Here is a 13,169-nt window from a genome sequence, read left to right as displayed (position 1 = left end):
TGCACACAGGAGCTAGCCGGAAGATGTGAGTCAGTGACCCAGGTCTAAGGTACCAGGAAATGGTGGGGACTGCAGCGAGTGGAATGCTTGTGGCCACGTATGTAGCACAGTTGCCACTTGGCTCCAGGCAATTTTACCATGTGGAGATGTGGGTCCATCGTTGCTGGTCTCCTGATTCCCGTCGCTCGTCCTGCTACCGTTCATGCTGCTGAGACATCACGTGCTGTCTTGCCCCGTCTTCAGTGTTATACCTCTCTCTCTCCCGTGTTTAGGAGGTTCTCAGCGCAGAGACCCTGAGTCCAAAGGATGCACTCTGCTATAGTCTCTTTTTGATCGTAGTGAAGTCCCCCTTAACGTCTGTGCATTTGGCCCTTACGTAAGCCTACTTCCTGTCAATTTCAAGTCATGGCCCTCCTACCAGATCACGAACTGACCAATCCCCTTGGTAGGCCATAGTCATTTAATTTGCCTAGTATCAACCAATTCCCGAAAGGTCACTTAATCCTATGGGTGGTTTTACACACTCTGTTTGCATAGTAGACTCACCAATCCCTGCAAAGTTCATCAAATAGACTAATCATGGGGCGGGCTTTGGCCCAACCAATAATTTTTGGCAGAACTACAAATCTAGGCAAGAAAAGCCCTATATAAGAGAAACCCACTACACTGTACTGTGTAAAACTCTTCTCTTGGGCCACTTCTGGCCTCGATTCTATAGTTTCACAGGTCCCGCCTATTTTTGGAAACCCTGATGGCATAGTGGTTAAGAGCTATGGTTGCTAACCAAAAGGTCGGCAGTTCGAACCCACCAGGCGTTCCTTGGAAATCCTATAGGGCAGCTGTAGTCAGTGCTATGGTGTCACTATGAGTTGAAATCGACTCAATGCAACAGGTTTGGGTTTTTTCGGCTTTGCCTATTTTTCCTACGCCAAGCCACCCCCTTTTCTTTTTCACTTCCCATTCCTCACCCAGGTTGGAAGCTGGGTAAGCGGTTGAGTTAAAGAGGCGCTGTTGCTCTCTGGTAAACCCATTGCCATCAAGTCAACTCCAACTCATAGCGACCCTATAGGACAGAGTAGAACTGCCCCATAGGGTTTCCAAGAAGTGCCTGGTGGATTCAAACTGGTGACCCTTTGGTTTGCAGCTGTAGCTCTTAACCACTACACCACCAGGGTTTCCATTTGCTTTCTGGTGCTAGCTTCAAAAATGTCTGCTAATGTCTAAGAGGACAAGGCTCTAAGTCTCCAGTAAACTTGGTTCCCTTTGAGCTACAACATGTCCAAAGTCCAAAGGTGCTGGCAGTGCGATGGGGTTTCAGTCAACCACCCGGATCAGATGGGGGTGGGTGAAATACAATACTCTTTTACCTCCTTTCATCTTCCTACCCACCCCTATTCCTGCCAAGGGTGGCTACAGACCAGAAAGGAAACTGGTGAGGAAAAGGCTAGAAGGATTTGTGGATTTCCAGTCCAGCTAACTCTCTGGGAGTATCAGTTCTGTCACGGGTTTCCTCTATGAGAGGAGAACCAAGTCTTAGCAGTTACCCCAGAATTGTTTAAAACACATGGAAGGTTAGGGGTGCAGGTAAAGATCATGCAAATATTCTTTGGCTCTGGGGTGTATTTATGGGTAACATTTGAATACAGTTGAGGCCCTCAGCATCTCCTGGAATAATGGCTGCCTGCTTCCAAGAGCCAGCGAGCTGTTCAGAGTGTTTTCCCTTTGTGCTGAAGATCCATAGAAGGACCAACTCTTCCAACTCCCTGACATTCTGTGGGGACTGGGGCTTCGAGGAGGGTGATGTTAGTGGCTGGAAGGGAGGGGAGTCAACAAAGAACTTTGAGCTTCAATGGTTAACACATCGGGCAGTTCTTGGCAAGAATGAGGCCTCGATGGGTGTGTTATGCTGCGTCCAATGAAGAAAGGCAGCAAGCATTTGCTGTGCTGAAGTGTGGAATGGTTGGAGCTGGAGGTCCTTTCCTTCATCCACAGTTGCTCCTCAGACTCCTTCCTCCTTGGCTCATTCCATGTGCTCATCCTGTGTCCTTTCCCTGTCTGTAATTCTCCGTGCTGTACTCTGACCAGCCCTTGATCACCATGGCAACAGAAGAGTCCATCATCCGCATCCCCCCATACCACTACATCCATGTCCTGGACCAGAACAGCAACGTGTCCCGTGTGGAGGTCGGGCCAAAGACCTACATCCGGCAGGACAATGAGAGGTTAGTGTGGGGTTCGCTGTGTGTGGAGCCCTTGGGGCTGAGGAGGGCCCATTAGGCTGGCTGTCATGGTCTCAGTTCCCTTATTCCTGCTTCTAAGCAGGAGTAGCCCTCCCTCAGGTGACAGGAGGATTCCTGTGGGAATAGGTAGGCAGGTTTCTCTCCCATTCACTGCCTCCTCCAGGAGGTAGAGGAGGCCCTGCCTGGGTCCTCATCCCTCTTCTTACACTCCAACAGGGTACTGTTTGCCCCTGTGCCCATGGTGACTGTCCCCCCACGCCACTACTGCACAGTGGCCAATCCTGTGTCCCGGGATGCCGAGGGTTCAGTGCTGTTTGACGTCACAGGACAAGTACGGCTTCGCCATGCTGACCTGGAGATCCGGCTGGCCCAGGACCCCTTCCCCTTATATCCAGGGGAGATACTGGAAAAGGTACCTGGCTTGCCTCCCGTATGCCTACTCTCTCTGTCCTGCCACCCTGTCCTAGGGCTTCACACTACTAAGGGGAAAAATACCTGGGGCAGTGGTAAGGGCTGGGAGGGGATAGTTGCTGACTCTCAGCAGGGGCAGAATTGACTCATCCCCTCTTCACCAACCTCCCCCAATCACCCCCTCCTCCATATACATCCACAACAGATGGACCCTCCTTTGTGAACTGTTGGCCCATCTGATCACCCAGTCTATTTAGGCTCAGAGGCTGCTTGAAGCTCCCAACCTGTTGTGGCACTAAATGACTTGTGAATTTCATTCACAGTGCCAGATACTGTTGGGCAGTGACAAGGCAATAATGGACAAGTGAAGGTCCAGGCTCAGATGACCGGTTCCAAGGGAGCGCATTGGAGGCCTGTATCCCACCCAGGCCTTGTCCATGCTGCCCTCAGGCCCTGGGCCAGGAGCAAGGGGACATCCCACCCCCATGTCCTGAACTGTTCTCTTCCGCTTATCTTCTTACCATTTTATACTTTTTCACTCTGGGTTCCTCTACTAACTCGTGGTGGTTACTGATCCTGGGTGCATAATAGCACGACCAGGGGAGCTTTCTAAAATATTCGTGGCCACTTAGATGCAGACAGCTTGAGGGGGATAGTGTGTGTGTGGAGAGGCGGTGTAAACAATGTGATTAAAATGTTACCCCTTAGAGAATCTGGTGGAAGCATGTATGGGAATTTTCTGTACTATTTTGCAACTTTTCTGTAAATTTGAAACTGTCCAAATTAAAAGTTAAAACATAAATTCATGTCCTGGCCTTACCCTAGACCAATTAAGTCAACCTCTGGGTGGGATGAGGGCTATTCCAGGCATCAGTATTTAAAAGCTCCCCAGGACTGAGAGTAAAAGCTTTCCTTATTCCTGCCTTGTTTCAGCTTCTGCTTCCTCAAGGATTTGGGTTTCCCCAGTGGCCCCTGCCCATGGTGGCAGCTCATTCTCTCAAACACTGGGAGCTCCAGACCAGGAGGTCAAGGCCTCTCCCTCCTTGGAGCATAATGCCACTAAGACCCCATTCTTTTTTTACCCTTGAGTCAACACTCCTCCTTCAAGGCATTCAGCTCTGCCAGCACCATCATTTCCTTTCCCACCATCACTGGCTCAGTGGGCCCCTAGCTCAGACCTCCCTTCCACCCCCACCTATTCTTATGTCCTCCTAGAACCCTTACTAATATCCTTGCAGATGGCCCTGCCAATAGCTTGGCCTTATTGACCCAAACTCCGAGGACCCTCACAAGTTCTGTTCTGCTTCACCCCTTGCTCAGTACCATGTCCACTCTGGACTTGGTTACTCTCCTACCTGCCCCACCTCTGAGATCTAAACTCCATCCTCTTCCTTCCCATCAACTCCCTCCCTTCCTTGTCACTTCTCTGTTGTCTTCTCTTCCATCTCTAGATTCTCTTCCTGGTCTTTTTTTGCTATTCTGACAGGACTTTATTAGTTTCACACTTCTCGCAAACTATCTCTGCTACTAAACCCTTGATACTCTGGTCCTGGATCAGTGTTACATCCCACCTACCCGTTCCATTCTCATACTCAGGAAAAATGTTCCTGTTAGAAAAAGCATAGCCTGTGGAAGGATGCCACCACGATGACAGTATTATAAATAGCTAATGGATTAATGGGTTCCTTCCAACCTAAGCCATGTCCACCAGTTCTCTTCCTTTCTAGCTACCTTTTCATTTTTTCTGTATGCTTCTAAATACTTATCATTTTCTACTTTCTTCCTATTTTCTTCTACTCTTGAAGAACTTGGTTACCCATTTATTTAAAAATTGAGGTCATCTGGCAATACCTAGGTCTGTGTCCCATCCCCTTACCTACCCTCATCTCCCTTCTACCTGTTGGAGGAGAAGGTTCCCCTGTATCCAGGTGGCCTCAGTAATCTGGCCTATCCCACTTTGTCTCTTGAGACCTTTTCCCCATCTACCGTTTTTGTTTCCTTTTTGTCTGTAACTTCTCCTCTACTATGCCTTTTCCTTGACCAGTTCATTATAATCTATTTACAAAAGGCTATCATGCTCTGTACCTTTGTTTGCCAGTATATTTGGAATTAATTTCTGCACGTTGGTACATATAAATCATATTGTGTTTAATTGTGTGACACAAATTTGCTTGCTGAAAGTGAGGAGGACTTTAAGCACTTACCGATGAGGGTAAAAGACTATATAGACTTCAGTATGGATTCCACCTGAACTTAAAGAAATTAAAATCCTTATAATTGGTCCAATAAACAGCATCATGATAAGTGGTGAAGAAATTGAAGTTGTCAAAGATTTCATTCTTCTTGGATCAACAATCAGTGTCCATGGAAGCAGCAGTCAAGAAATCAAATGACGTATTGCATTGGGCATATGTACTGCAAAAGACCTCTTTAAAGTTTTAAAAATCAAAGATGTCACTTTGATGACTAAGGTGCCCCTGACCTAAGCCATGCTATTTTCAGTTGCCTCATGTACACGTGAAAGCTGGATAATAAAGGAAGACTGAAGAAGAATCGACACATTCAAATTATGGTGTTGATGAAGAATACTGAATTTGCCATGGATTTCCAGAAGAACGAACAAATCTGCCTCAGAGGAAGTACACCCAGAATGCTCCTTAGAAGTGAGGATGATGAGACTTCATTTTGCTTACTTTGGACACGTTATCAGGAGGAACCAGTTACTAGAGAAGGATATCATGCTTGGTAAAGTAAAGGGTCAGGAAAAAAGAGGGAGGCCCTCAATAAGGTGGACTGACATAGTGGCTGGAACAGTGAGTTCAAACACATCAACGATTATGAGGATAGCATAGGACCAGGCTCTGGTGGCGCAACGGTTAAGTGCTTGGCTGCTAACCAAAAGGTTGGTGGTTCAAACTCACTAGCTGTTCCATGGGAGAAAGATGTGACAGTCTGCTTCCATAAAGATTTACAGCCTTTGAAACCCTATGAAGCAGTTCTACCGCTACCTCATACTGGACATCAAAACCTACCACTTTCCCTTACCCTCAGGTCCCTTTGCCCATTTTCTCAGTCTTACTTGGTCACCTATTGTGCACCCAGTCACCCAAGCTAGAAGCTTTAAACAGCGCGGGGAATGGGCTAGAAGGAGACTAAGGTGGCAGCAAGGACACCAATTAGGAAGATAAGTCCATCAACCAGGAAAACATGTTGATGACTCACCACAGTGATGGCAGGTATAGACCAAAGTAGATCTGGGATATTTGCAATGGAACAGACAGGCAGTGATGATAGAGTAGATGCAGGAGGTGAAAAACATGTTGGACTACACTTTTCCCAAAATACTCACCTCTCTTCACCTTCCTCCACACATGTGTCTCAAAAGCCAGCTGTGTGTTTGAGCCCCAGTTCAAACACCACCTTCTGAGGACCTTCCCTACCTTTTCCTTCATCCTAACTTCTGCAGAGCTTCTCTCCCTTAACACTGCCTGTACTCTTCTTGGAGAAGGTGGTCTATGTCTTATCACCCTGATGGAACTTAAACTCCAGGATGACAGGGAGTATCTCTTGCCCCTACCATAACTGACAGAGTGCCATGCACATAGAAGGTGTACAGAGAAGGCTTGCCTGAGCAGTGAGCCTGTAGCTCTGCCTCTCTCCTGGCTCAGTTCATGGTCAATGGGTAGAGTTACTTCATCTCCTTCTCTACCTCAGAGCCAATGTAGCCAGAGTAAAGAGCATCAGGGTAAAGAGGGGCAGACAGCCTTCACTGAAAACTTCAGTTCAAGTCTTGATTCTCTTCCCTGCTAGCTGTGTGACCTTGGTCATGTCCCTTGACCTCTATGAGCCTCCATTTCCTTGCTTCCTTGCCTCCCTCAGAATATTGTCAAAGATCAAATGAAGTCCTGTTTGTAGAAATATTTCTAGAAATTAAACTTTTAAAAAGCTTGAGTACTTTTTGCCAGGTCCTCTTCTACCTAGCAGAAAGAGAGGTGATGACTGGAGTACAATGGCCATCTTTTGCCCACTACACAACCTTGAGGTAAAGCCAATGCTTAAAATTTACCTGTTATGTCAGTTTATACCTTCCTGCATCATTATACTTCCTAGATAGTCACAATGTACACTGGTATGATGTACTCACATGTTGCCTCTCTGGTGGTCCCAGGGTCCTAAATATCCAGGCCATTACGAAGAGGACACCATTGATAGCGATCCCTCCATGAATATCCCATCCATCTGATCAGAGCCTGAACACACAAGACAGTCCCAGAGTGTTAGCACAGAAAGGTAGCTTTTATTACTTAAAAAAGAAGCAGACAGCACACCAGAATAAATGCAGATCGATTTTCGAGTTGGTCCCCCCTTGACTCAAAAAGGATGTGTGGGCTTTTTCTCTGAGAAAACGCCAAATGGTGGATGACGCCGGTGCAGAGGGAGGGCCTGGAGGCCCCGGGCGCCCGGGGATGGGAACGCGTGGCGGTTTCCGCGGAGGCTTTGGCAGTGGCCTGTGGGCTGGGGCCGGGGCCGCGGAGCTCGTGGAGGCAAAGCCGAAGGAGTGGCTTCCCGTCACCAAGCTGGGCCGCCTGGTCAAGGATATGAAGATCAAGTCCCTGGAGGAGATCTGTCTCTTCTCCCTGCCCATCAAGGAGTCTGAGATCATTGACTTCTTCTTGGGGATGGCCCTCAAGGATGAGGTTTTGAAAATCATGCTTGTGCGTAAGCAGACACATGCTGGCCAACGGACCAGGTTCAAGGCATTTGTTGCCATTGGGAACTACAATGGCCATGTTGGCCTAGGTGTGAAGTGTTCCAAGGAAGTAGCCACCGCCATCCGTGGGGCCATCATTCTGGCCAAGCTCTCCATTGTCCCTGTGCAGCGAGGCTACTGGGGGAACAAGATCAACAAGCCCCATACTGTTCCCTGCAAGGTGACAGGCTGCTGTGGCTCTGTGCTGGTGCGCCTCATCCCTGCACCCAGGGGCACTGGCATGGTCTCAGCCCCTGTGCCCAAGAAACTGTTGATGATGGCTAGTATCGATGACTGCTACATCTCAGCCAAGGGCTGCATTGCCACCCTGGGCAATTTCGCTAAGGCCACCTTTGATGCCATCTCCAAGACCTACAGCTCTCTCACCCCTGACCTCTGGAAAGAGACTGTGTTCACTAAGTTTCCCTACCAGGAATTCACTGACCACCTGGTAAAGACTCACACCAGAGTCTCCGTGCAGAGGACCCAAGCTCCAGCTGTGGCCACCTCATAGTGGTTTTTATACAAGAAAAATAAAGTGAATTCAGCCTGTTTAAAAAAAAAAAAAGGATGTGTGGGCAGAGATGATGACTCTTTTATGCATATCTCACTTTGTACCATAGGTGAGGGACTCAAAGGGTCTTCCTTAAGTGAGTCCTCCCTGGCTAGGTAGACTAGTTGGTGGTATGGAAATCTGCTACATGTGTGCAATAGGTGAGGGATTCCAAGTCTCTCCCCTAGCCATTTTTATATCTTAAAGCCTATGTGACTCACTACATGGAGCACATATAGATTTTCCCACCTGACCATCTGAAGCAGGAGGTAGCTAGACACTTTGGCACCTAGCCTGGAATTGTATCTTTTTAACCCTGCTGACAAACATCAGGCATCAGGGGTGGCTTGTTCTGAGGCAAAGTTTTCAGGGAGAGGAATGGGGAAGAGAATAGCTGTTGGGCTGGTCCGAAGGACTGCCTTCTTACACTAGACTGTGAAGTATTTATTTAGGCAGCTTCATGATGTTTCTCCTACATCTCCCACCAAGGTCTCTACACAGTTTCCCTCCTAGTGAATTACTAGCTCTAAACCATTTCTAAGGAGCCTGGTGGTGCTGTGGTTAGGAGTTTGGCTGCTAAACAAAAGGTCAGCAGTTTGAATCCACCAGCCACTCCTTGGAAACCCTATGGGGCAGTTCTACTCTGTCCTGTAGGATCGCTTTGAGTCGGAATCAACTCAATGGCAACCATACTTAACCACTGGTAACTTTGGTTCATCAGCAATGGCACCCTTTAGCTCTGTGGATGCCATCGCTTAGTTCTTCAGACCAGGTGGCTTTGGGATCGCCCATACCTTACACATTCCACCCAGGGTCTTATTTTGGGACATGTAAAGGTTGATGCCGTGGACTCTGACCTCCAAGGTATCAGGTTTGACCCCTGGAGTCCCAAGAGAGCTGCCCATGAACCTCTTTCTCCCACTAGGGCATCACCCCGCTGCAGGTGGTTCTGCCCAACACTGCCCTGCATCTTAAGGCATTGCTGGATTTTGAGGATGAGAGCGGAGACAAGGTGGTGGCAGGAGACGAGTGGCTATTCGAAGGACCTGGTAAGTTGACTTCCTTCTGTGGAGCCCCAGTTGGGGTCAGGGGCTTCCTGTCCTCCCACATTAGCCCTGATATCTTCTGACCTTTAATCTCCACTTCATCTTCCCTTCCCAGGCACATACATCCCCCAGAAGGAGGTGGAGGTCGTGGAGATCATTCAGGCCACAGTCATCAGGCAGAACCAGGCCCTGCGGCTGAGGGCCCGCAAGGAGTGCCGGGACCGGGATGGCAGGGAGAGGGTGACAGGTGGAGTTATAGAGGGACTGTGATGGTGGGTGGGCAGGCAGTGCCTCTGACTGCCTCAGCTGCAGAAGAAGTAGGGGAAGGTCAGGGGAAAGCTACTTGTAGCCCGGGAGAAAGTGCTTCCCCAGTATCTCTTGAAAGCCATTGGGGACTGCTGCTGCTTCCCCACCTCCTGTTTCATGCTGCCTCTACCCCAGCCCTGACCCTGTGATCATAATCATGTTGACATGGGTTTTTTTCCCTTCTTCACCATGATCTAGGGGCAATGGCCCCTTCTTGTCTGGTTCTAGATCAACAAAACAGGTATTCAGATACAATTAACAAACCCAGCCCTTAGCCTGTGCCAGGTATGATTCTAAATGATTTACAAATATTACTTTATTTAATCCTCAGACAGCCTTGAGATACTGTTGTTGTTAGGTGCCGTCGAGTTGTTTCTGACTCATAGCAATCCTTTGTACAAAACACTGCCTGGTCCTGAGCCATCCTCACAATCATTGCTGTGTTTAAGCCCGTTATTTCAGCCACTGTGTAAATCTATCTTGTTGAGGGTCTTCTTTTTTGGTGACCCTCTACCTTACCAAACGTGACGTCCTTCTCCAGGGACTGGTTCCTCCTGATAACATGTCCAATTGAGATACTACTATTCCCATTTTCCATATGATAAAACTGAGGCACTTCCCCTGGGTATAGGGCCAGAAAGGGCGAGGCTGGGGACTTGCACCAAGGCACTCTGCTTATTCAGTAAATTAAATCTGCTGCCCATTGTAGGGCCAAGATGGGCAGGAAGAAGGTGGATTTGGGCAGTTAGAGAAGCACAGCAGGGTTGGCATACCAGCAACTTGGTCATCTTGGACGGGCTTTTCTATTCTCCCGGGCTGGGTTAGAAAGGAGCCAATACCCTTAAGGTCTCCTGTCAGGCCCTTGAGCCCAGTTGCAGTGACATTGTCACCTACAAAGTCCTGCTCGTCCCCTGTTGGCCAGGCTGCGGGAAGGGGCAGCTGGGGAACAGGCTGAGTGACCTTTGACCTTCACCTCTCTGTCCTTGGCTCAGGAGAAGAATGGCTGGTCCGGTCAGTGGGTGCATACCTACCAGCAGTGTTTGAAGAGGTTCTGGATTTGGTGGATGCTGTGATCCTCACAGAAAAGGTTTGTGCTCTGAGGGTGGTGAGTTAAGGGGCCTCCACATAGGGAGCACTCAGAGTGCCAGAATGTGAGAGTAGAAAAGAATTCATATTTCTAGGGCCACTAAAAAAAAAAAAAAAGGTTAGATCACCTGAGGAGTATTCTGGGTCACCTGAGAAGGCTAAAAAGGCCTCCTGGGTTGGTAGAAATTGTCACTCAGACCTGGGAGCATTTAGTGGCCACTGGGTGGAGTTGCTGCTCATTCCAAGATCCACTGAGGAAGTTGGAGGTAGGTTTACCCAGACACCCACAATGTCTTCGCTCTACAGACGGCCTTGCACCTCAGGGCTCGGCAGAACTTCCGGGACTTGAGGGGAGTGACCCGCCGCACTGGGGAGGAATGGCTGGTGACAGTGCAGGACACAGAGGCCCATGTGCCGGATGTCTATGAGTTGGTGCTGGGGGTCGTGCCCATCACCACCCTGGGCCCCCACAACTACTGTGTTATCCTCGACCCGGTCGGACCAGATGGCAAGAACCAGCTTGGCCAAAAGCGTGTTGTCAAGGTACCCTCCTCTTCCTCTCTGCTGGAAGTCTTCCCCACCTGACCCAGAGGCCTGCCCTGGGAGCATAAATGCCCTGGAATAGCATGAGACTCTGACTTTCTCCCTTCCCTCTTTCTACCCCAGGCACACATTCTAGAAACACCAAGCTCGCCATGGTTCCCTCTGGGCCTTCACTCATGTCATCATGTGTACCTGAAATAATGTCCCACCCAACTACCTCCCCTGGGAGAGCCTTCCTGGCCTTCCTCCAAGCCCAGAGACCCCGCAGCTCATTCCCTTCCATCACACATCCCTCGCTTCTGGTAACTGTGTTGTCCCTGGGTATGTGCATGTAACTTCCTTGAGTTCAATGATACCTGATTTTTTAAAAATTTCTGGCTTTCGCCTTCTCCTCACACACAACTCTTCCCCCTTGGAACTATATGTTGGTTCACCAGGGGCCAGCAAACTTTTTCGACCAAGGGCCAGTAGTAGGTATTTTAGGCTTTGTGAGCCTTATGGTTTCTATTGCAACTACTCAACTCTGCCATTGTAGCACAAAGGCAGCCATAGACAACAGGTAAATGAGTGGGTGTGGCTGTGTCATTATAACCCTTTATTTATAAAAGTAGGAGGCAGAGGGAGTGGAAACAACCCAAATGTCCATCAGCTGATGAATGGATAAGCAAAATGTGTATTAGACAATGGAATGTTGTTCAGCTATTAAAAGGAATGAAGTACTGATACTTGCTATACAACATGGATAAGCCTAGAAAACATTATGCTAAGTGAAGAAGCCAGACACAAAAGGTGACATATTGTATGATTCAGTTTATACGAAATGTCCAGAATAGGCAAATCCATAGAGACAGAAAGTGGATTAGTGGTTGCCAGGGGTTGGGAGTAGAAAGAATGAGGAATGACTACCAGTGGGTAATGGGTTTCTTTCAGGAGTGATGGAAAACATTCTAAAATCAAATAGTAATGATGGTTACATAACGCTGTGTATATACTAAAATCACTGATTTGTACACTTAAAAGGATAGATTTTATGGTATGTGAATTATATCTCAATAAAGTATATATACATATTAAAAAAATAAAAGACAGGTAGCAGGCTGGAATTGGCCCAAAGGCCAGAGCTTGTCAACCCCTGGACTATACCATCCTGAGAAAACAAAACATAGGAGAACTGAAGAGGAACGAAAGGTGAATTCTTAACCATTGAGCTTGTAAGGCTCCATGTCCTGAGAGAGCTGCACAGCCCAGATAACTCTCCACTGGGTTGTGACATGGGGTGGGGCTGGGGGTAGATAGTCACTTCAGGCTCCTGTCCTCAACCCTGGTGGCACAGTGGTTAAGAGCTAGGGCTGCTAACCAAAAGGTCGGCAGTTCGAATCCACCAGGTGCTCCTTGGAAACTATGGGGCAGTTCTACTCTGTCCTATAGGGTCAGTATGAGTCAGAATCGACTTGATGGCAATGGGTTTGTTTTTTTGTTTGATCCTCAACACAAGCCTGAGGCAGGAGGCCGGATGGAGCTGGGGGAGGTGCCATCAGAGGTGCCTGTAACCCTGGGTGGCAGCTGTTCCAACCCCACCTCTCCCACCAGGGAGAGAAATCTTTCTTCCTGCAGCCAGGGGAGAAGCTGGAGCGAGGCATCCAGGACGTGTATGTGCTGTCGGAGCAGCAGGGCCTGCTGCTGAGGGCCCTGCAGCCCCTGGAGGAAGGAGAGGACGAGGAGAAGGTCTCTCGTCAGGCCGGGGAGCGCTGGCTCATCCGAGGACCCATGGAGTATGTGCCATCTGCCAAGGTGGAGGTTGTGGAAGAGCGTCAGGCCATCCCTCTGGATGAGAATGAGGGCATCTATGTACAAGATGTCAAGACCGGAAGGGTAACAGCTCGGGGGGTGGGCAGCTGTCACTGCTGTGCAGCCACCACAGTGACTTCTCTGGGCAAAGAGAGTGATGCTTAAGTGGACAAGTACAAGGTAGAGGTGAGGGAAGGGACTTCAACTGTACTGACAGCAGTACCTCAGCAGGTTGGTAGGCATGAGGGTGTTCCTTGAAGTATTTGCCATCTCTCTTTTTTTTTTTGTCTTAAATTTCAAAGTTTAGAGACCCCAACTGAAAGGATGAGCATGGTTTAAGTATGGGACTCTGTCCGCACTGTAGATCCGGCCCCCAGCATAAAGGTCCAAGTAGGGTTTTACTGTTTGTAACCCATGGCCTACAAACAGTAAAAACCTACCTCCTC

The 13,169-nt window shown here is 48.7% G+C and overlaps 1 protein-coding gene and 1 pseudogene across 4 annotated transcripts in view; both read left to right on the top strand.

Annotated features, from left to right (window-relative positions):
- The window catches only part of MVP (major vault protein), a 39,157-nt gene that overhangs the window by 16,779 nt on the left and 9,209 nt on the right, over positions 1–13,169 (top strand). For 3 of the 4 annotated variants that reach the window (XM_064295812.1, XM_064295814.1, XM_064295813.1), the window contains 7 exons: positions 2,086–2,222; positions 2,457–2,652; positions 8,880–9,003; positions 9,116–9,247; positions 10,299–10,393; positions 10,699–10,935; positions 12,526–12,807. In XM_064295812.1, the coding sequence (XP_064151882.1) occupies positions 2,098–2,222; positions 2,457–2,652; positions 8,880–9,003; positions 9,116–9,247; positions 10,299–10,393; positions 10,699–10,935; positions 12,526–12,807 (1,191 nt within the window). In that variant the 5' untranslated portion in view covers positions 2,086–2,097. Of the gene's footprint in view, positions 1–2,085; positions 2,223–2,456; positions 2,653–6,260; positions 6,694–8,879; positions 9,004–9,115; positions 9,248–10,298; positions 10,394–10,698; positions 10,936–12,525; positions 12,808–13,169 lie in introns of those variants that run through there. The other variant, XM_064295815.1, reaches the window with a different exon arrangement.
- LOC111753050 (small ribosomal subunit protein uS5-like) lies at positions 6,702–8,870 on the top strand (annotated as a pseudogene).

Source organism: Loxodonta africana, chromosome 12 (assembly GCF_030014295.1).
Source record: "Loxodonta africana isolate mLoxAfr1 chromosome 12, mLoxAfr1.hap2, whole genome shotgun sequence".
Taxonomy (NCBI): Eukaryota; Metazoa; Chordata; class Mammalia; order Proboscidea; family Elephantidae; genus Loxodonta; species Loxodonta africana.
This window is presented reverse-complemented; position numbering and strand designations above follow the sequence as displayed.